The 26921-nt window shown below is 51.9% G+C and overlaps 1 protein-coding gene across 1 annotated transcript in view; it reads right to left on the reverse strand.

Annotated features, from left to right (window-relative positions):
• Slc5a10 (solute carrier family 5 member 10) overlaps positions 1–15247 on the reverse strand; it is a 52231-nt gene extending 36984 nt beyond the window's left edge. The window contains exons 1-6 of the mRNA XM_015992429.3: positions 15117–15247; positions 14249–14423; positions 7371–7442; positions 6908–7012; positions 6481–6540; positions 6014–6118 (exon numbers count right to left, since the gene is read on the reverse strand). Coding sequence (XP_015847915.1) covers positions 6014–6118; positions 6481–6540; positions 6908–7012; positions 7371–7442; positions 14249–14362 — 456 coding nt within the window. The 5' untranslated portion in view covers positions 14363–14423; positions 15117–15247. The remainder of the gene's footprint in view (positions 1–6013; positions 6119–6480; positions 6541–6907; positions 7013–7370; positions 7443–14248; positions 14424–15116) is intronic.
• Between the last annotated feature and the right edge of the window lie 11674 nt (positions 15248–26921).

Consider the following 26921-nt stretch of genomic DNA (forward strand, 5'->3'; position numbering starts at 1 on the left):
AAGAGGAAGTCCTCCAGAGACTCAAACTGAGCCCCAGAAATAACTGGAAACAGTGCAGAAGACGATCTTGTTGCCCTTCAGCGGAGTTTACCTGAAGAGAGGTGTGCCAAAGGCTGGTCCCAGGGCGGTGGGGGGCAGCTGGGGACCTCCACCAGCTGGGGCCTGAGCAAGTAGAGCCCAGGCTTTAGGACCAGGACTGGGGGAATGGGTTCTACCCTGTCCACTCTTGTTTCCAAACCTGCCCTTCTGTGTTGAGTGAGCCATGGGGGGACAACCCAGGTGCCGCCTTTGGGACCAATAGGTCCCTGAGAAGGTGCAGGGCCATGGGTCACCCTAACCTGCAGTTGAATGGATCCAGTTGGCACAAAGCCCAGCCTTCCTGAGGCCCAGGAGCGGTGGGTCCCAGACCCTTTGAACTCCCTCAGGGCCTGGCTGTTAGAGCAGTCAGCCTGGCCCTAGGTGCCATGATCTAGGCCCCAGGGATGGTACAGGATGTCGGAGGGGAATCCAGTTCAATGACCCTGTTCCTTAATACCTCTCCCCACACACTTCCCTTGTGTCTCTCCCGAAGCCTTTCCCGTATGTTCCTGCCCCCATCCACGCCTTTCATCTCTACCTCCCCCTGCCATGTTACACACAGCACCAATACCATATTCTTTTTCTTATGCCCAGCCCCCCTCACCCCTCTCCCTGCTGGCTCCTTTCTGCATTTGAGAGATCTACCCATCTGGAAACTAATCTGGTGTTTTCAGCTAACTACTGATGCTTTCATTTGGGCCCTTGGCTTTGGGGTGTGTGTAGGGGGAGCAGAGTGGGAGGGGAAAGACAAGGGAGAGGTCAGCCTTCAGCTTGAGTAGACATGCTACGTGTCAGAGGCGAAAGACCCTGCTTAGTGTGACTGAAGAGGGAAGAGACTCTTTAAAGCCAGGCCCCTTCCAGAGATCGACCCCTCCCTGGCATTGCCAGGTGAGGCCTGGCCAGAAGTGAGAGTGCATCTGGGAGAGCCGGCTATTCCAAGAGTCCCCTGCCTGGCTGTTGCCCAGCGGCTCACTTCCAGCACTGTGCTGCCTCTAGGCTTCTAGCTTCCCGGGCCTGGGACGGTCTGCTCTCTGCTTCTCACCTGCCGGGCTCCCCGTTCTGACCCACACCTTCTCCGTGGTCCTCCCTGCCTTCCCCGCCTTCTACCAGAGCAGCTGAAAAGGGGTTGGGAGGCCAGAGGCACAGAGGTTTGGGGTAGGGCTCTGGTCATCAGGAGGAATTCCACTGTCCCCGGAGAGACCCAGGGAGGAGCTGCAGGCGCTGGTGAGCCTGCCTGAACCCCAGCTGCCCAGCCTAAGCGTCCACCTCGTACTAACAGAAGCTAATGCTGTGAGGACATGGGGCTGTCCTCGGTGGCCCAGTCCTGCACCTTCTGAGCAGGTCACCTCCTCCTGGGTCATCACGGTCCTTTCTGTTAAGCAGGGCATCAGGCGCGGGACAGACTTAACTTGTTTCCAGCAGCACTCAGGCATCCCTGCGGCCCTCTCCACTCGCCACCCACTAGCCTAACATGAGAGGTCCAGAAGATGGGGACCCTCCCTGGGACTTCCTGACTGTTGTGCTGCCTTTTGTTAGTGATCTGGGGGAAGCCACAGAGTCTAACCTAATTCCCCAAAGACACAGGTCGGGGGTGGAGGCCAAGAGAGTGGAGGAACTTGGCTATCATGGCAAAACCCAGAGACACTGCCAAAAGGACAGCACTAGGCATCCTCATCCTAAAGGGAGGGCCGCTCTCAGGCCTGAGGCAAGCCAGGCCTCTGCTGCTGTTGCTGCTGCTGTTGCTGCTGCTGTTGCTGCTGCTGCTGCTGCTGCCGCTGCCAGTTCTGACCGGCCCACACTCACCAGATCACAGGCCTCCCTTTACCCCCTTCCCCAGCAACACTGCCATACCCTGCCGAGCTCTCTACAGGGATTCCTTGCCAACCCTTGTGCCCGGCTGGTTCTCTGAGTCCTGTTGTCCCAGGAAGCCCTTACCGTCTTGCCTGCCTTGATCATGGATACATGTCTGGGTACCAGGCACGTTCTGAGTGTCACACATGCCTGTTATGGTTCCTCTAATGCTCACAGCCCCTAATAGACGATTGTCGACATGGGACAGCAGTTACGTTGCTAAGGTCCCATGGTCCCAGGAAGCAGACGAGGCCATCTTTTCCTGCTGTGGGACCCTGGGCCTTCAAGCTTCTGGGGTTCCCCAAGGAGCTCAGTGTTGAGCTCAGCGCTGCCCCCCTGCCTCACAACTCACCCTGAGCTCACTGGACAGGAGGGTGAGAAATGGGGAGGGGGGCACCTGCAGGGGGCAGCGCCACTGGGCTCCCTGCTTGGAGCTGAAGCGCCAGTGTTTCCAAAGGAGCCTCGCTCGCTCCGTCTCCACCGGGAGGAAATGGGCCCCTCACGCCGTGTCCCAGGAGCTGGGGGCGGCTGGGGGTCTGTGACCACTCCTCGCCGTCCTTCCCCCTTTCTCTCTGTGTTCGGTCCTCGTGGAACAGCACAGAATCTGTGAGCCCTCCGGGGTCGCCTATGCTCCCTATCTAGGGCCTTGCCCATTTTGAGGGCTATCTCAGGTCGGGGTACGGTGGCTCAGAAGAGGATTGCTTGGCTTTGCCACACTCTGCCTCTCACCACCGCTGCCACTGAGGGCTCTTTCCAAATGCCCATCCCGTTTTCCCTCCCTGCCCCTTGCCGGCCCTGCCGCCCTGCCTGTGCTCACCTATGCGAGGAGAAAAAGAGGTGCCCAAAGCTGCTGGGCAGGGCCCTGGGCTCCCAGTTTCTTTTCCTCCCTCCCTCCCTCCCTCCCTCCTCTCCCTCCCTTCCTCCCTTCTTTGTTTTTATTATTTTGTTTTTGTTTTCTTGAGACAGGGTTTCTCTGTGTAGGTCCAGCTGTCCTGGAACTCACTCTGTAGACCAGGCTGGCCTCGAACTCACAGAGATCCGCCTGCCTCTGCCTCCCGAGTGCTGGGATTAAAGGCGCACGCCACCGCTGCTGCCCGCTGGCTTTCCTGTTTCTATTTCCACCTCTACGATTGCTTCCCCAGTAGGATTCTGCTGCTCTGTCTGTGCACAAGGTCTGTCTGGAAAGTGCATTCGGGGTAGGCCTGCTCACCCACACCCAAACACAGGGTGGGCACATGGTAAGTGGCATGTTTCCCTCGATCAGGGAATGGCATTGAAGTCTGCTGGCCAAACCTATCCTATCCCATGGTACTGGTGTCCATGGTTGGCAGAGCTGGGTCAGGACAGAGACTGTGATGTCCAAGACTGAAGTAATTTACTCTCCAGACCCCACTGGGTTAAAAAAAAAAAAAAAAAAAAAAAAAAAAAAAAAAAAAAAAAAGAGCCAATTCCTGGCTGTTATCTCCTTCCATCCTATGGGCAGTGTGGGCACTGGGCTTATTGATGAAGAGAGATGGAGAGGGGGAATACACTCTTTCTTTCTTTCTTTTTCTTTTTTTGGTTTGTTCGAGACAGGGTAGCCCTGGCTGTCCTGGAACTCGCTCTGTAGACCAGGCTGGCCTGGAGCTCAGAGATCCGACTGTCTCTGCCTCCTGAGCGCTGGGATTAAATTCGTGTGCCACCACTGCCTGGTGAGAATACACTCTCTGATTTACTGAGACAGGGTCTTACTCTGTAACCTAGGCTGGCCTTGAATTCATAGCAATCCTCCTGCCTCAGCCTTTCAGATGCTGGGATTACAGGGATGAATGAGTCACTACACTCGGCTATGACTTTCTAAGTCGATTATTTAAAATCCCAGAAAATGTTGAGGCTGTGAGGAAAGAGGGAGAGAAAATAAAGGGGTTAGATCTGCAGGCACAAGGGTAAAGGAGGAGAGATTTGAGAGCCCAGAGAGGTAAGGCGCAGCATGCAGAGGTAAGGGACGAGCGTGTGTTGGGGGACCCTAGCGAGTGCAGAGCCCTGAGGCAGAAACTTGCCTGGTGTTTGTGGAAGTGCATGGGGGCCAATATGGCTGACGTGCGGCGTGCAGTTCTGGGGAGAGGGAGAGGTAATGTCAGTGAGGTAGCATGAGTGGTATGATGGGTCGACAATGGGCCACCATGAGCCTGTACTGAGGGGCATGTGACGTCACACTTCGCTTCCCTGTTTCCAGAACCCCAGTGATGGAACTGCACTGGACTCTGGGCTCTGAGCACTGGCGGTGATTTTCCACACCTGCTGTGGTAGATCTCCTGCACGCTGGTGCTCCTGTCTGAACAATAGCAGCAGGAGGGCCCTGTGACCTCTGCCTGGACAAGCTGTTCAGACGAACAGGGCGTTCCTGGGCTCTGTGTCTGGGCCTACCGTGGCCCACGCACTTCAAATAGCTCCACTCCGAAGCCAAGACCCAGGGCGGGCCCAGCCTCTCCCAAACCAAGCGCAGCAATTAGTGCCTCCTCCCGCTTCCCCTCAGCCTCTGCAGGCAGCCAGCCTGGTGCTGAGGCAAGGCCTTGACGTGACTGCTCCCCATTTACAGCTGGTAACTCGGAGTCACCCACACAGGCAGAGTCTGAAGCCACATCCTGGCTGTTGTGGTTCTGACAGAGACCTGGATCTTAGCTGACCTTGGCCTAGTCACCACGACCTTGATGAGGGACTCACAGGCTGCTGGATGGGCTTGTCTCTCAGGCCCCTCCTAGGTACAGGGTTTCCCTCTGCCCTCTGAAGTCCTGCCCAGTGGCTCACTTGGAGTCTCCAAGCGTGAGGCCTTAGATGGGAAAGGAACCACCCCATTTGGTCCATTTCATTTTCCTTCTCCCCCAGCTTAACTGAGAGATTCTGCAAAGCTGGCCCGGGTACCCCCTGCTGGTAACCCACCAATTCTGGGGCTCTTGGACCTCTCACAGCCTAAGGCTGCGGTCTCCTGTCCCTCCAGAGCAGTCTGTCCATCTGAGAGCCACGGGTGGCACTTGACTGTCCTTGTGAATGTTAGACTATGCCTGCCTCAGTCCCCCCACTTCTCATGGCCAGCCTAGCTTCTCCTCACAGGCTCCTGCCCCAAAGGCGTTCCTAGTGATGGCCTCCATCTCTTTCCTTGGCACCCCCTAACTATCATATCACATCCCTTTCCCCACCGAGGCCCGTTCCCATCCCTTCCTCACTGGAGCCCCGGGGTTGTCTGTCTTGTGTATCCTTCCACCCCCCCCCATACACACACACACACACACACACACACACACACACACACACACACACACTGTAGAGTGGGCCCTGGGCAGGCCGGGATCAGGCCTCTGCCTGGCTTCCAGGAGGTAGGTTTTTGAGAGAAATGGGGTGGGGGTCAGAGGATAGCAGGAGGGGGACAGTGAAACTCAAGGCCAGGCCCCTCCGATTGGAAAGGAATCCCCAAAGAGAGAAAATCCGTCATGATTCTCTGGGAGCATCTAGAAAGGGCTGTGGTATGAGGTTGCTGATGCCGTGGGAAATAGCATCCACCTCTCTGGGTCCTGAGAACTGGCTAGGCTGCCTCCATAGGAGGCAGAAGACTAGGCTGGTCCAACTCCCTCAGTCACTGACTCTTGCTCAAGCTCCTCTCAGGAGCCTGCAGCTGATGGAGGCCAGGCAATCCTGAGGAATTGTAATGGGCCTACCACAAAGCCACGGACCTTCCCTCCAACCTCAGGTTCCCTAGCTCTAAAACCAGGTGCTTGCAACAGACAGGCCCCGAGCTCCTCCTATTCTGGCGCTGGAAGTGGGCTTGATATTTCCAGAGCCAGATCCTAAGAGAAAGTTGTAGGCAGGCTGGGGACCCAGTTAGACTTAGAGCGCGGAACTGGCAGACACCATGAGGCCTTTGGCTCCCTCTAGTGGTGAATCCTGGCTGCTCCCCCAACACACCCCAGGGTTTCTCTCTGTTTAACCGCTCTGGCTACCCTGGAACTCTCTGTAGACCAGGCTGGCCTCCAACTCAGAGATCCGCCTGCCTCTGCCTCCCAAGTGCTGGGATTAAAGGCGTGCGCCACCACCGCCTGGCACAACTCACCGATATCTTGGTGAAGACAGACAGGAGCAGGGACAGGACAGACAGGTACATGCGTATGCGCTGGCCGCCGAAGCGCTTCTGGATGTATTCAGGCAAGGTGACAATCTGGGGAGGCAGAGGGGTTGAGAGCTAAGTGTTCTCAAGGGGATGAGGTGAGTATCGGGGGAGGGCCGGCCCCACCCCAGGGCTCTTCGGCACAAGGCCAAGCCCTGCTCCTAGAGGCACAGAAGCATCAGGAAAGAGAATTGCCGAGACTCGGCGAATGCAGGCCTGAGGCTGGGAGAACAGAGTCTCAGATGGTGGCGGACCAATGGCACGTGACAGTAATGGTTGGAGGGGCCAGCTTTAATGGTTTGACAGAAATATTAGTCAAACCTAGCCCTGTGACTTGAGGCCCCAGAGGTCCTGCCTGCCCTGGCAGCTTGGTGAGGGTCCAGCCTCTGCCATGGCCCCGGGAAAAGACTCACCTCTGAAGATATGTAGATGGGTACAAACACCCATGCCAGCGCCAAAAGCACATACGTGGCCTGTGGGGGGGCAGAGGCGGGAGAGGGCTGTGAGCTCAGCTCCCCAAAGCCCTTCCCTGGCACACAGCCAGGTGTGGTAGAGACGAGCGTGCTGAGGCTACCCCAGCCTCTCCTGCCTCGCTGTAAGAAGCTGGGCGCTTCTCCCCGCTATGGGCCTCTCTGGACAGTGGGGCCACCCAGCACGTCTGTGTCTGCAGACCAGCTTGTCCCGGAATGCTGTGTGCACCGCCCGCCCCCCCCCCCCCCCAGCCTGGCAGACCCTGGCTGATCCACATTGCTGGGAGCCACCGTATCCAGGGGCCTGTCCGTATGGCTGTGCCCTCTGCCCTGGCCCTCCCACAGGCTGTGCCCATCCTCGGAGGCTCACATTCCACTCGAAACCTGCCACAGCCAGGCCTCCAGCTGCACCTGAGCCTGCCAGCCCTACGAAGAGGCCGGAGCCCTCGCTGCTTGCGAAGAGTGAGGCTCCAATCTGCAGAGGGAAGAAAGCGGTCATTGTGAGCCAGGGCATCGGCCCCACCTGACCCAGAAACACCTCCTCCGACCTGGCAGTCTAAGGGGGAGGGGAGGGCACACCCTCTTCACATATGAGGAGCCCGGGCAAGTTGGGGTACCCACAGCTAAGAAATAGAATTTTCAGACTCCAAAGCCCTTTCCAGAACTTTGAGCAGTTTGTCCCTACACTTGGGGGTCTCCTCCAGCCCAGGCCTATCCCCTTGAGCTGGACTTAAACTGGGGCCTTGAATGAGGCACAGGAGGTGACCCCAGGGATACAGCTGCTGGCTGAAGCCAGCCCTGCCTGTGGACAAAGGAGAGGTGAACTAACTCACCGGCCACCAAGTCATGTCCCGGCCTGCCAGGAAATAGCCACTCACTGTGTTCTTTCTGGCTCGGCAAGCAGACTGCAAGAACAGCAAAGGGAAGAGACTCATCACATGCGGGCTGCTGCTGCCTCCAGCCAAATGCCTTGCAGCTCCTCCATACTCTGAGCATGGCAATGCCACGTGACCCACAAAGACGTGAGAACATGTCCACACACAGGCACGTAGAATGTTCTCAGTAGCATTATCCAAAATAGCCCAAAGTGGAAACCACTCAAAGTCCACCAGTTGATGAATAAAATGGTGCAAATCCATACATGGAATATTACTCAGCCAGCAAAAGAGACACCGTTATCCTGCAGCCGGTTCATTTTCTGTGTCACAGTTGGCCTGGATTCCTTTCCTAAGACAGAATGACTGTTCCTATTGGTCAAGCAAGAGGGGTTGGTCTTAACAGACAGGCTAAAAAGGCAACACACACTCTAAGCAGCTGTCCACTCCAAAGGGACTGTCCTTGTAAGGCAGAGGACGGAGGCAGGGCAGGAGAACAGTGGAGGGGAACCTCGGGTTACCTCGGGTTTCTGGTGCAGGGGGGGGGGGCTGTATTTACTAGTCCGATGGACACTACTTGCCCGTTTGGGCAGGCAGTGGTGCCTTTTCCAGCCCGCTGTCTTGGGGAGTCAGGGGAGCAGTGACTTTCACACTGGGCAAGTGAAACCGTAGTGTGACCGGTTCCATGTGTTAGGGTTTCTGTTTTTGTTTTATGTGTTTGGGGGTTCGGCCTGCATGTACGTCTGTGCACCGTGTGCATGCCTGGTGCTTTCAGGGGCCAGAAGATGGTGTCTGATCTTCTGGAACCGGAGTTACGGATGGTTGTGATCCACCACGTGGCTGGGAATTGAACCCAGGTCCCCTGGAGGGGCATCAAGTGCTCTTAACCACTGAGCCATCTCTCCAGCCCCGTGACTGGCTCCATTTCGACTCTCAGCCTGGCCTGTTGGGACCTCGTGTACTGTAAAACGATGGTCTTAAGCCGGGTGGCGGCAGCGGTGCACACCTTTAATCCCAGCACTCAGGAGGCAGAGCCAGGCAGATCTCTGTGAGTTCGAGGCCAGACTGACTGGTCTACAGAGCGAGTTCCAGGAAAGGCACAAAGCTACACAGAGAAACCCTGTCTCAAAAAACCAATAAATAAATAAATAAATAAATAAATAAATAAATAAATAAATAAATAAATAAATAAATAAAGGAAGAAAGAAAGAAGCAAACAAATAAATAAAAAACAATGGTCTCTGCCACTTCTGTATGTAACAGCTCCCCAACATCAAACCTTCAGCATCAGAATTACTTACAGTCATCATCACTTTGAACATCTGATCTAAACTCACTATTCAGACCTGCTGCTGGAGTTTCGTGATCACGTTTCTCACTTTTTTAGTGTGTGTGTGTGTGTGTGTGTGTGTGTGTGTGTGTGTGTGCATGTGTGTATGTGTGTGTATGTGTGTGTGCATGTGTGCATGTGTGTATGTGTGTGTGTGTGCATGTGTGTGTGTGTACATGTGTGTGTGTATGTGTGTGTGTATGTGTGTATGTGTGCTATAGTGCATGTGTGTATGTGTGTATGTGTGCTATAGTGCATGTGCATGTGTGTATGTGTGTATGTGTGCTATAGTGCATGTGTGAAGGTCAGAGGACAACCTCTGGTGTCCATCCCCATCTCCCACTTTGTTTAAGACAGGGTCTCTTGCTGTGCCGCACCACGTACACCAGCTAGCTGGCCCATGGCTTCTGGGATCCTCCTGTTTGCCTCCCACTCCTTGCCATAGCAGCATTGGTCTCACAGGTGTGTGCTTAAACGGGTCCTGGGGTTTTGAACCCAGGCCCTCACGCTTGCAGAGCACCTGCTTTACCTGTCGAGCTATCTCCCCAGCCTGTCATTGTCACTTATCCCAAGTGATGCTCAGTGCATGGCTATATGCAAATGCTGGAAACTTCTAGAAAGGACAGAGACCACGAGTGTGACTCTCGGGAGAACAGCACCAAGATGTGTGCACTTTAGCCAGGACGGGGTTTCATGAACCAAATCAAAGAGGCTGGTAGGGATCCTGTGCCTTGTAACCAGTGGTCGGCTCCTTCACCCAGGCCTCTGAGCCTCTGTGATCCCTGGCACACGAGCCTGAGCACAGAAACTATGGGCACCAGTTGTGGACTCCTCTCTGCTTCTGAGGCAGGCAGAGAGCCAGCCCATTGCAATGCCAGGAACTGGTGAGCTTGAAGTGGGGGTGGGGCGGGCTGCACAGTCCTGTGCACAGTTGTTAGACCACTGCTGAGGGCGTCGCTGGGGACTGGAGGTGCTGAGGCTGTCCGTATAGGGTGGGCAGAGGGTGGGCCGTCCGTACAGGGTGGGCAGAGGGTGGGCCGTCCGCACAGGGCGCTCTGCTGGTTTGATCTCCTCAGAAAGAGGCTGTTTTCCTTGCTGTTGCTCAGCTCACTGGAGCCACACCAGCTCTGTCCTGCAGGAGCCTTTCCTAGGATCCACAGTCCTCCCCACAGAGCTTAATCATTTCTAGCTTTTGATTTGGAGGGAGAGACTGGCAACTCTTCTGTTCACTCGAACACTTACAGGCCAAGGCAGGTTACTAATTAGCCTCATTTTGGCACCTTGTCTTTCGAGAAATAGGGAGGCCTGAGGGAGGAGGGACGCCAGGACCATCCGGGCAGCGGAGCAGTTGGAGTCTAAGCTCCCTGTCATATAAAGACATGGCACACCCAAATGGTTACCTTGGTAATATCAAAGGTTACAGATCTCCACAGAAGGTAGAATACTGATAAGAAAGTTTGAGATATTGTGCCAGTTAGCAAAACGTGACAGAGAGTTAGAGCACGCAGCTGTGACAACGGCACCTAGGATATGCTCAGTGCAGGGCGGCTGTGGCGCACGCCTTTAATCCCAGCACTCGGGAGGCAGAGGCAGATGGATCTCCATGAGTTTGAGGCCAGCCTGGGCTACAGAGTGAGTTCCAGGAAAGGCACAAAGCTACACAGAGAAACCCTTTCTCAAAAAACCAAAATGAAAAAAAAAATCACCTTGTAAAACACATACATGTGTATGCGCGCGCGCGCACACACACACACACACACACACACACACACACACACACCTCATGGGGCTGGAGAGACGGTTCAGTGGTTAAGAGCACTGAGTGCTCTTCCAGAAGAGCAGCACCTCATGGTTGGCCACACCCATCTGTAGCTCCAGTTCTGGAGGCTCTAACACCCTCTTCTGGCCTCCATGGGTGCCAACCAAAAACACACATGCAGACAAAACACCCACACACAAAATAAATAAAAAGTAAAGCCAAACCAAAGCAGCATCCGAGAAGTATGGAAAATGAAGAGACCCGGGTAAGAGGAGAATCTAGCTCTGCTGATGGTCATTTGTCATTTAGTATTTGACATAATTAATTGTATTATGTCACCACCACCACCATCACCACCACCACCATCACCACCACCACATCACCACCACCACCACCATCACCATCACCACCATCACCACCATACCACCACCACCACCACCATCACCACCATCACCACCATCACCACCATCACCACCACCACCACCACCATCACCACCACCACCACCACCACCATCACCACCATCACCACCACCACCACCACCACCACCACCACCACCACCACCACCACCATCACACATCACTGCACTGGTTGGCTTTTGTCAACTGGAATATCTGGAAGAGGGATCTTAATTGGCCTCTCGGCAAGCCTGAGGAGCATTTTCTTAAGTAGTGGCTGATGTGGGAGGGCCCGGCCCATTGTGGGTAAGGCCACCCCTGGACTGGTGGTCCTGGGTTCTATAAGAAAGGAACCTGAGCCGGGTGGTGGTACACACCTTTAATCCCAGCATTTGGTAGGCAGAGGCAGGAGGATCTCCGTGAGTTCGAGGCCAGCCTGGTCTACAGAGTGAGTGCCAGGAAAGGCACCAAAACTACACAGAGAAACCCTGTCTCAAAAAAACAAAAACAAAAAAAAAAAAAAGGAAGCTGAACAAGTCATGGGGAGCAGCCGGTAAGCAGCACCATCCATGGCCTCTGCGTCAGCTCCTGTCTCCAGGTCCTGCTCTGCTTCAGTCCCTGCCTTGACTTCCTCAGCACTAGGTTCTGACCTGAGAGCTATACGATGAAATAAATCTCTCCTCCTCCCAAGTTGCTTTTGTTCATGGTGTTCTATCAGAGCAATAGAAACCCTAAGACAACCACCACCATCATTATCATCATTGCCATCACCATCACCATCATTACCTCCATCACCACCACCATCATTACCTCCATCACCACCACCATCATTACCTCCATCACCATCACCACCACCATCATTACCTCTATCACCATCATTACCTCCATCACCACCACCATCATTATCATCATTGCTATCACCATCACCATCATTACCTCCATCACCACCACCATTATTACCTCCATCACCACCACCATCATTACCTCCATCACCATTACCATTATATCATCACCATTACCACCATTATCATCACCATTACCACCACCATCATTACCTCCATCACCATTACCACCACTGTCATTACCTCCATCACCATTACCATCACCACCATCATTACCATTACCTCCATCATCATCACCTCCATCACCATTACCACCTTTAAAACCTCACCATTGCAATCACTACCATTACACCATCCACACTGTGCCCATGTCGCTAACCACTACAGTCCTGCTGGCACTAGCACTACCACAGATCCAGTGGTGGCATCGGGGTGTGTTGCGGGCCGCAGGAATATATCATAAGAACTCAGCTGGTTATGGCAAAGTCACTACCTGGAGGGATCATGGAATTCCTCCAGAGGAAGCCAAATCCCAAGGAGTTTTTGGTGTTACTTGGCTTATATATCAGCTGTCTTCTGTTATGAAAATCATGTATGCCTTCATAGTTTTCCCAATTGATTTTTCCCTAAGAAGGGATAACAATGTGGACTGATCACTCTCTAGACATACACATTCCAGGCATTTGGAGAACAGCCTCAGGAAAGGCTTTCTCTGGAATCAGATATCTCCCCTAGCCACTTTCAAGGACTAAAGGAGACATCACCCAGGTGGCCACCCAATTTCCGAGGATTAACAGTGATAGCAACCCACAGGCGAGTCTCCTGACTTAAGATAAATTCCACAAGGGGACACCGCCCAAGTCAGGTAGACATTAAGTAATAGCTTTACACAATTTAGCTCAGACCCCTCTTTTCTTACAGCCTTACTAACTTTATAGACCTCTAACTACTTACCTAACCACTTCTAGGAATTTTTAGATAACCTTCTGTGCTAACAGCTATGCTCAGCCAGAACTCCCAGTTCAAGCCTCCCTGTAATTATCATTATTGGTAGCATCCGGCCAGGTCCATCACCGGATGGAGGAAAGTACCTTATCAGAGATACCTCTGTACTCTCTAAGAACAGACTTAAGCATCCAGGCTACCTGTTTGAGAAGGCCTGGCGGATGTGTCAATTAAGCCTATTCTTATCACCCCTCCATTTGACCCTGGAAGCCTGGCTTTGCACTGCTAAGGAAATACTGCTTGTAAGTATATATATACCAGAACTCCCAGGGCAGGAGAAGACAGAGAAGAGAGAAGAGAATGGAAGAACTAGATGGGTAAGAACTTGAGAGAAATGAACTGAGATGGGGAAGAACTAGATTGAAGGGATGAAAGAGAGTACTAGAGGAACAAGATGGAAGATGAGGAAGAGCCAGATGGGGAAGAACAAGATGAGGAAGAGCCAGATGAGAGAGAAGGAGACGGGAGAGGAGCTGATAGGGGAAAGAACTAGATAGATGAGAACCTAGAAGGGACAGAACTAGATGAAGGAATTAAGATAGAACATAGAGGGGATCGCAGACAAATATAGAGAGAAATCAGGCAAGAAAGGAGCTAGACATGAGAACAGAACTGAAGCTGTGTATAAAGGATGTTATGCCAGAGGAATTAAAGCGAATGGACCAAAGAACTCTGCGTGCGTAGACTGATTTACCGACCTTAAAGAATAGATTCTCAGCTGGTTGATAGAGCCTTCCGCGGACCCTGGGAGGGGACTATCGAGGGGCTGGACCCCCATAGTCCTCGATAGGGGTGGTGTCTTCCCCGAGCCTCACTGGCAGCTCTCACCCTGGGAAGTAGACACTGTCGCCACCCTACAACACTGAGCGAACGCAACAGTCACCCGCTCCCCAGGCTTTTATCTTGGGCCAGGGATTATAGAAGGAAAGAAAGGTCGTGATTCTCCTTGGAGCCTCGGGGCTCCAAGGCTGAGGCAGGACTCGACCTAAACATGGTGCAGTGAGGCGGGGCACGGCTGGCTAGTTGCACTCCCTCCCACGTAGGAGTGCCTTGCAGACTGGCACTCAGGTGGCACCAAGGAGGGCCCGCTTGCACTCTGCGGACCCCCGGGGAAGTCTAAAACTCACTGCTTTGGCTTCTCATCTGCACACAGCCTGGCCTTCCAGGGGCTGGGGGTGGGGTGGGGACGGGACCCAGGAAAGGACCTGAAAACTACGCTGCAGTGTCGGTGGATCTGCTGCTGGGTCCAATCATCTGCCTGTCATGTCAAGGGAGGGAAACTGAGCTCAGGAGTGACTGAGCAGGGCTGGACAACCAGGAGCCTCCAGGCCCGAGCACCCTCCTGGGAACCTCTGGATTCCGCACCCAGCCTCTGGGCACAGCTAGGGAATCACCACAATTCTAGTGTTCAGGCAGCAGCAGGCCAGAGACCCGTGCGGACAGTGCGGGATGTGCTGGCCCCAGTTCTACCCCGAGAGCCCCGTGGGCCACGGCAGGTTCTTACCCACACGCCCACGGCCACATTCAAGGTGAAATAGACAGCAATGACGATGATGTCGGTGACACTCAGCTGGGGTCCTGGAGCATGGAGGTCTCCGGTGGAGTTGGCAGCTGCCATCCTGCAGCAAACACCACTCTGAGCCCGGGGACTGAGGAGACGCGAGGTCGTGAAGGGCTTTCTGAGCAGAATTAATTGATCATTAAACCAAGTGAGACAGTGGCATCTCCGGCCCACGATGTGGCTGCGTGCAGAGGGACTGATTCAGAGGCAGATGTATCCCTCTTTGCACCCCAGTGGCAGGTGATTCCCAGAGGGCAGAAACTGGGGTGATCCGGGAGAAGCGAGGGCGGGGGACAGGGACCTTCTTAAACTCTTGAGTGGGGTGGAATGGCCCAGCAGGAAATGCCAATGCACTAGTTTGGCCTCCCCTGGATTTAACTGATGTAAGAAGTATGGACCGGTGGGATGGCCGCCTTGCCTCTGGGGACATCTCCCCGAGGGACAGATATGTCCCTTGAGTCAGTAGGCTGAGCTGAACTGAAGACGGTGGCTCCTGACAGCACCGGGACTGCCCCATGCCAGGCCCTAAGTCCTGTCGCCATTACTTTTCCTGTCTTCCTAGCAAGCAAGGCAGGCCTGACCCTTCCACCTGGCCATCCATGTCCCCACCGCTCCAGCCTGAGCCAATGCGTGTCCAATACCAAGGACCCTTCCCATTCTGCAGCTGCTCCCATGTCATGAACAAAGCCACCATCCCGTGTAGGTGATTTCTCAGTCTAGCCAAGGAAAGAGAGCTGAGGGCTAAGCTGTCTGTCCCCATCATTCAAGGGGCAGAGCTAGGTTCTCCTGCAGACTTAGAGCTGGGTCTTACTTAGTATGATGGCAGTGGCGACTTTAGTTTCACGGTGACTCCAAGACCTGCCACCCATTCGCCAGTGGCATTAGTGCTCAGCGGGCCACCATCGCCTCACGCTCCACTCAGCAGCTTGGCTCGTGCTCTGTGACATGTTAGAGTTTAACTGAACCCTTCCAGAGGTGTTAATGAGTGAGTGGCTACCACCAGGAACACACTGGCCTACAATCCCACCTAGCTTGTTACTTGGCAACCCTGAGCAGAGACTAAAGGTTAACTTCTGTGCAGGACCAGACCAAGGCAGGAAATTGAGTCTCTCCCAGCACAGGCTTCAGCAGGACTACAGGTTCTGCCCCCACTACACTTGCCTGCAAGCTGGGCTCAGTGCCAAGTGACTGTCTGCAATGTTTGCAATCAAATACTCACTTGTACCAGTCTGAAAGACCCACTGGGTGACATCCAGCTTTATTGAGTGTGGCGGTTTCAATAAGAACGGCTCCTGTGTAGGGCTGTGGTGGCGCACGCCTTTAATCCCAGCACTCAGGCAGATCTCAGTGAGTTTGAAACCAGCCTGGTCTACAGATTGAGTTCCAGGACAGCCAGGGCCACATCAAGAAATCCTGTCTCAAAAACCAACCAAACAAAAAAAATGCCCCCCCCCCATAGGCTCATATATCTGAATGCTCAGTCACCAGGGAGTGGCCCTATTTGAAAGGATTAGGATTAGGAGGTGTGGCTTTGCTGGAGGAGGCGTGTCACAGGGAGTGGGCTTTGAGGTTTCAAAAGCCCAGGCCAGGCCCAGTCTCTCTCCTCTGTGTGTGATCAGGATGTAGCTCTCAGCTACTGCTCCAGTGCCATGATTGCCACCATGCTCCCGGCCATGATGATAATGGATTGACCCTCTGTAAGCAAGCCCCAATTAAATGCTTTCTTGTATAAGAGTTGCCTTGGAGCCGGGCGGTGGTGGCACACACCTTTAATCCTAGCACTCGGGAGGCAGAGCCAGGCGGATCTCTGTGAGTTCGAGGCCAGTCTGGTCTACAGAGTGAGTTCCAGGAAAGGTGCAAAGCTACACAGAGAAACCCTGTCTCGAGGGGGGAAAAAAAGCTGTTTCTCAGGCCATTTTCTGTTACTGCAACTGAATGCTGCTGGGTAGTTTATAAAGATTCACGTAGCCCATTGTTCTGGAAACCAGACCAAGAGACACATCTAGAATGGCTCGTCTTTCTGGTGGGGACCCTGCAAGTCCAGAAGCAGGGCAGAGAGGCATGTCTCCAAGAGATAAGAGCCTTGAAAACAGACCCACTGGAGCCACAACCTATGGATCAGGTAATTATAACCTAATCACCTCTCAGTCTCCACGTGACTGCAGTTTCCAGTAAGAGAGATTTGGGGATGTGTTCAAACCATAGAGCATCCATCTAATAAGAAAGTCTTGAGGCAGAGGGAGGGGCTTGGACCTGCCTCTCCTGAATGTACCAGGCTCTGCTGAGTCCCCATGGGAGGCCTTACCTTCTTGTAGGAGGGAATGAGGGAGAGGTTGAGGGGGGAAGGTTAAGGCTGGAAGGGCAGGAGGAGGGAAGAGGGGGATCTGTGATTGGTATGTAAAATGAATTAAAAAATTCTTAATAAAAATAAATAAATAAATAATATAAGAAAATAACAGCAGTTGGCCCAAAAAGGAAGGCGGCACAGCATCCCTCTAATAAACCTCATCTCCGAAGGAAAAAAAAAGTTCCTGGACTCATGAGACCCACTTTCTGAATGAGTCGGTCATCAGTGTGGGGGTTGGGACCAGAGCAAGACAAATGTGTAACCATCGACACCCAGCAAGCACAGCCAAGTCAAAGACTGAGTCAGGCCAGGAGTGGCTTTAGGACTCACTGCAGAGGCGAGCTTATTCATGTGGGAGGGAGGGCGCACAGTCAGCTTGAGACTAAGTGCCATAGGTCACTTTTAGAGGTGATAAACCTCTAAAAGATCATTTGGGGTGGCTTCAGCCACCTTAACCAGGCTTTCTCAGGAAGGCCTCATCTGAAACGAAGAGGCAACTTGAGCGGGTGTTCTGGTCAACCTCCTCCAAGCTGGAATCAGCAACAGCTTTTGTGGGGAGACATCTGAAGGATTTTCGCTCTTAGGTAGCCTGGGACTGTGGCCCAGGGCTGACTAGTACTCTGTGTGGATGAGCTGGAAAGAGCTGGAAGCGCCGCATTAACGATTCCCATATGCTCTGAACAGCTGGTAAGCTAAGCACACGGCCAGGCCGTGTTTCATCTAGGGATGTATTGTTTGTTTCTGCTATCCTGCTATCAACTGCCCTCTGTACCTACCGGGGACAGCCACACAGGTACCAGTGCTAGACAAGTATAAGAGCAGAACTCTGGAAATGCCCTCCACAGCCTCCCAGGCAAGGAGATTGGGCATAATGGGGCCTCCAGCTGGGGATGCCACATCCAGGGCAAAGGCCAGGCAACTGGCTTCATGCAATGGAGTGGGAAATAGTGACTACGAATGCTAAAATGTAAATGGCAGAGCTAGTTGATAAAAGACAGACAGACAATAGATAGAAGCTTGGGTTCAAGAGGGACACTGAGGTGGACTAGCCTTTTGATAAGAGATTTATTAGAAGTGTTATAATGATCACATTAACATGGGCCAATGGGCAGCTGTACGGCAGGCACTCTGAGGAGAGTTCAGACTCACGAGGCAGAGTGTGGATCCCTTCTTACAGGTCTCTGAGGAAGGGGGGGGGTTTCATGTAGTCAGGCTGTTTCTGGTCCCCTTGTGGGTGGCAGAGGACAGGGAGAGAGAGGTATTGAATTGCCAAGAAGAGAAGGGATGTATGTAGAATGGACAAGAAGGGATGTATGTAGAAAATGAGGGGGAGTGCCCATCTCGTGGAGGTGTGCGCACGCCCTACACTAGTGTGGGGGATGTGCCTGAAGCCCTCCAATGTCCTAAAGCCTGGCAACCTGAGGTCTGTAAATTTCCCTGGTGATGTCAGACGGGCACCTGTTATTCTCCTGAACTCAGAGCACCTGTGGTGTCTGTTAGGGAGTCACAAACAGGCTCCTGAGAGGGTCAATACTTCCAGAACAAAGAGGCTGCTACAGGAGAGTTTGGCCTGAGCAGCAGTCTGGTATGGATTCTAACTGACAAACAAGAGGATGTTAGATGGCTACATGACAGACAGATAGACAGACAGACAGACAGATGATTGATAATGGAGAGACAATAGATATATGATAATGGATGGTAGATGGATAGATTAATAATTAATAGGTTAAAGATAGGTGGATGATAGACAGGTGGGTAGATGATAGATAATGGATGGTAGATGGATCGATTAAGAATTAATAGATAGGCAGATATTAAGTGATAGAAATCAACAGATTAGATGGTAGACAGATCCTCTCATTATACACAAAAGTTATATATCTGAACTGCTGAAATGTTTAGGACTCAAAGCAAGCTTGTACGAGAAGAGGAAGACAAAGGGTAAAAGAATCATCACTTCATACTCCAACATGGCTTGAGCATTTTTTAAAGATTGCAGCCTTGGGGCTGGAGAGATGGCTTAGCAGTTAAGAACACTGGCTACTCTTTCAGAGGTCCCGAGTTCAATTCCCAGCAACCATACAGTGGCTCACAACCACCTATAATGGGATCTGATGTCCTCTTCTGGCATGCAAGTGCACATGCAGATAGAGCACGCACATATGTAAATATTAAAAAAAAAAAAAAAGACTGCAGCCTTTGCCTTGGAAAGGGCTGGGAAACCCTGGCTCATGCTGGAGCTCCTCTGTGAGCCGGTTCAGGCTGGTTTTAACTTCTTAGAAGCCAAGGAGAGTCTTGTAGGCTTTATGAAAGGTAGTGGAGATGAATCCATCCCTTTCGTTCACTCATCAATCCCAGACAGGTGACACTTCCAAGATGCCAATGCCCACCTGTGTGCAGCACCTACATCTGCTGGGCCATACCCTCTTGGCAACCCTCCCTGCCTGGCTTCCCTTCCCTTCTGTTTGCTGATCCGGTGGCTGAGCTTTGGGTGTGTAAGCCCAGGCGGCCACTTCACAGGTCCTCTCAAGCACCCCACTGAACAATCCAGCCCTCATCATCCCTACCTTCTCCAAAGCTGCATGGGCTCAGCAGGAACCCCAGGGGCCAGCTCAGGTCCCTGTCGTCCTGCTCACCATCACTAATACTTAGTGAGTGCTCACTGTACACAGCCACTGTCTACCTCAATGTTCCCAATTCTCTGATGGATGTCACTGTAACCAAATGCCCGATGTGGTAGTTTGAATGCAATTGACCCCCATAAGCTCATATCGAGTGGCACTATTAGGAGGTGTGGCTTTATAAGTGTAGGTGTGGCCTTGTTGAGAAGTGTGTCACTGCAGGGGTGGGCTTTGAGGTCTCAAGCTTTGCTCAGTGTCACAGACCACTTCCTGTTGCCTGCAAGATGTAGGTCTCTCAGCTACTGCTCCAGCACCATGTCTGCCTGCATGTCCCATCATGATGATAATGAACTGAACCTCTGAAACTGTAAGCCACTCAATTAAATGTTTTCCTTTGTGAGTTGCCTTTCCCATGGTCTCTTCACAGCAATAGAAGCATGACTAAGACACCTGACGAGCAGGAACATAAAGGAAGGACTTACTTCGGCTTAGGCTTATGGTAGGGGAGGCATGGTGCCTCTAGCTTTGGCATGGCAGTTCAAGGCTGGTCACACTGTAGTGGTAGACGGCAAGCAAGTGTGTCCTCTAAGCCTAACCCTCTGTCCACCAGCCAGGCCTCACCTCTTTAAGGTCCCACAGTCTCCCAAGGAGGCACCACCAGCTAACACATGAGCCTGTGAGGACATCTCACATTTAAAAACCACAGTATCAATTACTCAAGGCAGAGACATTAAGGAACCCACTGAGGATCACACAGTAACTAAAGGGGAAGGACCCAACTGTCTACCCACCCAGGTTTCCTCCACGGCCTGCTATGGATCATCACAGGCTTTCAGTGTAGGTACCAACAAAGGATCTTGTAATGCTGCACCCTGGAATTTCCCAAGGAGTCTCATGCTGAGTAAAGGAAAAGGTTGAAGCCTGGTGCCAAACAGGAGCGGAGAGACACCACACCATCCTGTCAACTCATTACGGCCCAGACAATGGGTCAGTGATGGACATGACCACACCTTGACCAGGATTATTAGTTATGTATATCTCTCATTCTCTTTTTAAACCTAAACCTCCGTCAGGCCTCTGGGAAATGGACTTGGGCCAGGAGGTGTCACAGATCCTTTTGTTCTCCCTCCCAGTGTGGCCATGTTAAATACACTTTCTCTTTCTCTGTTTAATTGGCACACTGAAGATGACTGGCTAAGCCCAGCTTGTTAGGTCTGCCCAGAATCAAGAATGTCAACACAAACTTATGCATGATGGCACATGCCTTTAATCTCAGCACTTGTGAGCTGGAAGAGAGAGGCAGGAGGATCTGTGTGAATTCAAAGCTAGCCTCATCTACAAAGCCAGCTCCAGGTCAGCGAGGGCCACATAGAGAGACCCCATGGAAGACTGCCTGGAAACAACACTCGTTTTTTCCATGGAGATGTTTCAACTAAGAATGTTATAATCTCAGGTAAGTGCTGTGTGGACTACAGGACAGGTTGGTGATGACGTGCATGCTCTAAGTGAATTTACAGGATGCTAGGAAAGGTAGGAAGGCGTTTATTAAATGCACTGGTCCAGCTGAGGTGGGAGGAACTGTGTGGCCGAGGGGCTGGCAGTCACTAGTCATCCTACAGCAGCTGAGGGGCTGTTATCTAGTCATCTCAGGCCATTTGTGTGGGGTCCATATCTGAGGGCAGGCTAATCTTGGTGGATTGTTAAGAATTTATTATTACATGTGTATATATGATGGGGGGTGGGCATGTCACAGCACACATGGAGGTCAGAGGACAACTTTGTGGAGTTGATTCTCTCCTTTACACGAGTTCTAGGGACCAAATTCAAGTCATCAGGATTGCCTGGTTTGAAAGAAAATGGCCCCCAAAGGGAATGACATTAGGAGGTGTGGTCTTGTTGGAGGAAGCCTGTCACTGTGGAGGTGGGCTTTGAGGTCTCATGTATGCTTAAGCTACTCCCAGTGAGACAGACCACTTGCCTGTTACCTATACATCAAAGATGTAGGGCTCTTAGCTCCTTCTCCAGCACCATGCCTGCCTGTGTGCTACCATGCTTCCTACCATGTTGATAGTGGACTAAACCTCTCAACTGTAAGCGAGTACCCCCAATTAAATGTTTTCCTTTATAAAAGTTGCTGCGGTCATGGTGTCTCTACACAGCAACAGAAACTCTAAGACACCTGCCAAGTGCTTTTACCCACTGGTTCTCACTATTTCTGTTAACTTTCTTAGTTTAAGTTACTAGTGATTATTTATGCATTTATTTTTGACTGTTTCATACATGTTTGTAGTGGAAATTTTCCTGTGTCCTGCAGCTGCTCGGTCCCAAATAAACACATAGAAGCTTACATTAATTATAAACTGTTTGGTCTATGACTCAGACTTATTGCTAGCTAGCTATTACATCTTAATTAACCCATTTCTATTAATCTGTATTTTGCCACTTGGCCGTGGCATTACCAGTTCCTTGGATGGTTGGATGGTATCTGCCCCGACTCTGCCCTTCTCTCTCTCTCTTGGATTTCCCACCTGGCTATAATCCGTCTTGCCATAGGCCAGAACAGCTTCTTTATTAACCAATGGTAGCAACACATATTCACAGCTCACAGAAACACCAAGCACGTTGCCTTGGTTTTCTACTGCCATGAAAATACCATGACCAAGGCAACCTATAAAAGAAAACATTTAATTTGGGATTCATGGTTCCAGATGTTAGAGTCCATGGCCAGCAGGCACAGCAGGACCAGTAGCTGAGAGCTTGCATCTGATCTACAGGCACAGGCGGTGGGAGGCACGAATGGGGCCTGGCATGGGCTTTGGAAACTTCAGAACCTTCCCTGAGTGACACACTTTCTCCAAGGTCGTATGTGTGTCCTAGTCATTCCTCACCAGTTCTACCAACCGGGGACTAAGCATTTAGACACACGAGTCTATGGGGGCCCCTCTCAGTCACCCCGTCACGTGTGTACGGTACTTAAGTCATCACCACTGCTACCGTTCACTGCCTCTTCTCCCCCGAAGCTCTTTCTCTTCCCAAGCAATGTCCCCCAATGTCCAGGTCTTTCTCGTGTCCCACGAAATTTAGTTGAGAGTGCCTGCAGGGGTGAGGGTGGCAGGTTTTCTACCGGAGCATGGGGAACTTACCCGTGGGAACTCTACTTAAGACGGACACCCCTCCCCCCAAACCATTACCTCTTCTTCCTCAGTGGCACTTTCTGCTACAAAAGCTAGCTGGCAGGGGGAAGCTTCCAGCTCAGCTCTAGCCTGATTTCTGTGTTCTGGAACCATGTGGATGGTGACTTCACCACAGCATCTTACCCTCAAATCCAGGTGGGCAACCAAGAGCTTGCATTGTTTGGGCGCCTCTGAGCTTCCCTGACCCATAAGGCACCCCATGCCTATCAGTCTATTGAACAATGGGCCCCAAGAAACTGCAATTTCCCCCAGGAATCTCACGCTGAGAGAAGAAAAAGGCTGAAGCCTGGGCTGGGCAAGTTGTCCCCAGAAAGATTCACAACTTGTCAGACCACCCTGGAGGAAAGACTAGAGCTGAGACAGCGGGACACTCCGACCAGGACTGCTGCGCCTGAAGAGGTCTAGGGTGGAGGGGCTCACTGGACCTCTTGGCTCCTCTTCCCAAAGTGGCCATGTTGAATATACCTCCTTTCTGGTTTTCTAATTGTCCTGTTGCGGGTGCGGGCACAACCTAAGTTGCTGAGGCTACCACCACCCTGCTCAGATCCCAACAGCTCCAGTACCACCTTCATGCACGAGCAGGAACCGTGGGTGTTTGGTTAATGCCCTCTGAGCCAGCTGCCCTGTACCTCGGACAGGGAGTGCTAAGGCTAATGGGTTGGGACGTCTGGCATACAGTGGCAGTCAATAAGGGTAGTAATTTCCATTACACTTATCACAGAAGTTAGCAACTTTTTTTTTTCAACTTTTAAGTCTAAATATTAATTACCACCCAATGGCTAGGTAGGCAGTCGGCTACTCAACGAAATTCAGATTCAGATCAAAGCAGACAAAGTGAGGCCAAGAGGGACTGCTGGGTACACTCCAGCTCTGCCACGTGTGGCTAAGCAGGCAGATCTGTGTGTGTTTATCCTGGGGACTTTGAGTGTTGGATAATTAACATTCAGAGCCATTGGTATTTTACAGATCTCATGGTGGGAACTGGATGGAGGCTGAGATCATTTACAAGAAAATATACCTTGACTTATGTATCTGTATTGTGTGCACGTGTGTATGCCATGGCATGCATGCAGAGGTTAGAGGATAATTTGTGGAAGTTCTCTCCGTTATGTGGGGGCCCAGGATCAAACTCAGCTTTGGCAGCAAGCACCTTCACCCACTGAACCACCTTGCTGGCCCAGGACTGGTCATTTTTAAACACACAGTGGATCAACCACAAAGGAAACCACTTGCCTTATGCTTCCTTAATCCAGCTGGAGAGTTACTTGATCATTCAAAGGGAGTGTTCCATTTATCACTGACTAGTTCCAACCACCATGAGCACACATTTGTGCCTAAGGGGAGCTTAACCACTGCCTCATTCTTTCTCCAGAGAGGAATTCTGTGGTTCTATGTTCCCTAAATTATTGTGCACTCTAATGAATTTATCTGGGGTCAGAGAACAGAACAGCCACAATATTAAACATAGAGGTTAGGCAGTGGTAGCACACACCTTTAATCCTAGCATTCCAGAGGCAGAGATCCATTTGGATCTCTGTGAGTTCAAGGCCACACTGGAAACAGCCAAGCATGGTGACTCACGCCTTTAATCCCAGGAAGTAATGGCAAGAGGCAGAAAGGTATTTAAAGCGTGAGGACGAGGAACTACAGCTGGTTAAGCTTTTAGGCTTTTGAGCAGCAGTTCAGCTGAGATTCATTTTGGATGAGAACACAGAGGCTTCCAGTCTGAGGAAACAGGATCAGCTGAGCAATTAGCAAGGTGAGGTTAGCTGTGGCCTGTTCTGCTTCTCTGATCTTCCAGCGTTCACCCCAATACCTGGCTCTGGGTTTGTTTTTTACCAATAATAACTTTTAAGATTCGTGCTACAGAATCCTTTACTGCCATTAGTGGGGTAGAGGTGATAGAGAGGGCTGGCAGTTGGGAAGACCCTCTAGGCCCTGGAGCCCAGGGGGAAGAACTAGGGACTCACGTAGAAATTGGGAGGTATTTTCATAGTGGGTTCCATTTATAAACCATCTGGAGTTGACTTTGTTCAAATCGAGAAGAGCTAAAGTGAACTGTCAGGTTGCTCACAGTAAGACACAGGAGTAATAGTAGTTAGCCAGGGCCTAGGAAAGGGAAGAGCCGTGGGAAATCCGGCCAGAGGCTTTTTCCTGATTAAACTTGGGCATGGAGCTCTGATGTGAGAACAATCCACTAGGAAGTCATTGTCCTATTTTTATGAAAGGAGAAATCCCAGCATTGGAAGGAGCCAGGAGCCAGCAGATCAGAGAAGACAGAGCGAATCAACCAGAAAACCCACAAGGTAAAAATCGAAGTCAAATCACACGCCAAAATCCCCAGGCTGAGGAAGTATAAAAGATCTGAGATGGAGCAAGTGAGCGGGTAAAGCAGCAGGACTAAGAGAACGAGAGAGAGAGAGAGAGAGAGAGAGAGAGAGAGAGAGAGAGAGAGAGAGAGAGAGAGAGAGAGAGAGAGAGCGCGCGAGCGCGAGCTCAGTAGGTAAAGTCATAATAAATAGCATGCCCTATTCACGGGCCATGTCTTTATTCACCCTAACAGCTATACAGTTCCAAGTGGGTTCTACAAGGCCCTGCCAGGACAGGGGGAAGAGGGCACCACCATCTGGGCCTGGACAGAATGACACCACTGCCAGACACGTACCCTGGAATGAGGCTGCAGCCGAGGCCATCGGCAAGTGGGTCTGGCCATGGGCTGAGAAGGTGGGGTGCTTGGTAGAGACAGAAAGTGTAACTTAGAGGTAGATCCACCCAGTGCACCCCATAGCAGTCTCAGTGGGGCTCTTTAATAGTGATGGATTGGAGAGCTAAGGTATTGATGACCAATGGTCACCAAAACCACCGGAGTCAGTGGGTTCTGAGGTCACTGACTCACACCAAGAAAAGGGAATTCAGACACACAAGCAGAGTGAATGTAAGAGAGAACTCCCAAAAATGGGAGAGGTCCCAAGGGCCAGAGCCCAGAGCCTTTCTGGACCTTATAGTGGCGGGACCTGGAAGAACATCACGGGACCTGGAAGAACATCGAAATCTTCATTGAGATTGGTCATTCTGAGCAAACAGAGGTAGTGAGTGGTCAACACGCCTTATGCTCTTTCCTGGCCTAAGCAGCCAACTGGAGAGTTACTTCTCCACCCGTGGATGTATTCTCAAGATTCATTAGGGCCCCGCCCTCTCACTAGCTTGACTGGTCTTGGAGCAAAGAAGAGACTGAGGGCCAAGTGGTGACCACCCCTGCACAGTGATGGCTGAACTGGTGTTTGGCTCTACAGCCACCCGTGGTGCTCGCTCAGTACTTACTACCCTGCGTTCTTGATGGCACAATACATTCATTTTTAACACATCTGTCAACAGCTGGCACAGGCAGTGTAAACTCTAACTACACCCCCGGCCCGTCCTAGGCAGGTATGGATCTCACTAGGTAGTCCAGGTTGGCTTCAATTCCCAGCACTCCTGCTGAGATTACTAGGCTGTGCCATCATGCCCAACCTAGAGTTTTTTTCTGTTATGGGATTAGGATTCAAGTCCACATCGTCTCTGACTGCCAAGTGGAGAAGGCAGTCTGCTGAGGGTGCCTCTGGCTGAGCACAAGTCTGGGAAACTGAAGTTTCAAACCTGTTGCAGAGGTTTACTCTGAGAGGGAAGTAAGTGGGTAGGAGCTCAAGCTAGATATGTCCTCCTTTCTGGCAATCCCAGGGCCCTCAGCACCACGGCCCTTTCTAACCATGAATACACACGGTGCTTCACACATGTGGGCCTGGGCATGCGCACCTGCATACCCTCCATATTCTGATACCTCTGGCATAGCTTCTCCATGCTCTTGGCTCTCTGATAAGCCCTATGGCAGCTGGAGTCAGGACCCTCCTCATGCCAAGCTGTGGGGTCCTCCCAAAGAGACCTCAACCTCATGCTGCCCTGGAGCACGTGCGAGGTCTGAGTTTTCTATCAAGAGGCCACTGCTTCCATTACTCACCTTCCTTTACTCACCTCTCTTCTGTAAATGTGGCTGCCTTGTTGATGGCACCTAGAGGACAACAGGCCTGGCGCCACAGTGGCCACAGCAACCCAGGAAGCTTCCTACCACAAGTGCCGGAAAGCACACTCCTCAAACAGCATTCACAGTGACCCATCCTCCTGGATCAAAGCGAAGGCTGAAGTGCCACCAGGGACCTACATACCCAAGACCACTAGAGAGCGCTGTCCTGGTTCAAAGGGAAATGCCAGCTACTTCCTCTCCTGCTGTCTATGGCAGCAGGAGAAAAGCCACAGAACAGAGGGTCATTCACAGTCGAAGTTTCTTTAGCACAGGTCAGAACGGAGTTCCCTCATCTGGTGACAGTGCTCCCAGCAGCTGTCGGGGAGACTCACCCCAGGCCCACCTATTTGTAAAGATTGGAACTCCTTCCTTCCTTCCAGGATTGCAGGCAAAG

This window comes from Peromyscus maniculatus, chromosome 8, assembly GCF_049852395.1.
Source record: "Peromyscus maniculatus bairdii isolate BWxNUB_F1_BW_parent chromosome 8, HU_Pman_BW_mat_3.1, whole genome shotgun sequence".
NCBI classification, from domain to species: Eukaryota; Metazoa; Chordata; class Mammalia; order Rodentia; family Cricetidae; genus Peromyscus; species Peromyscus maniculatus.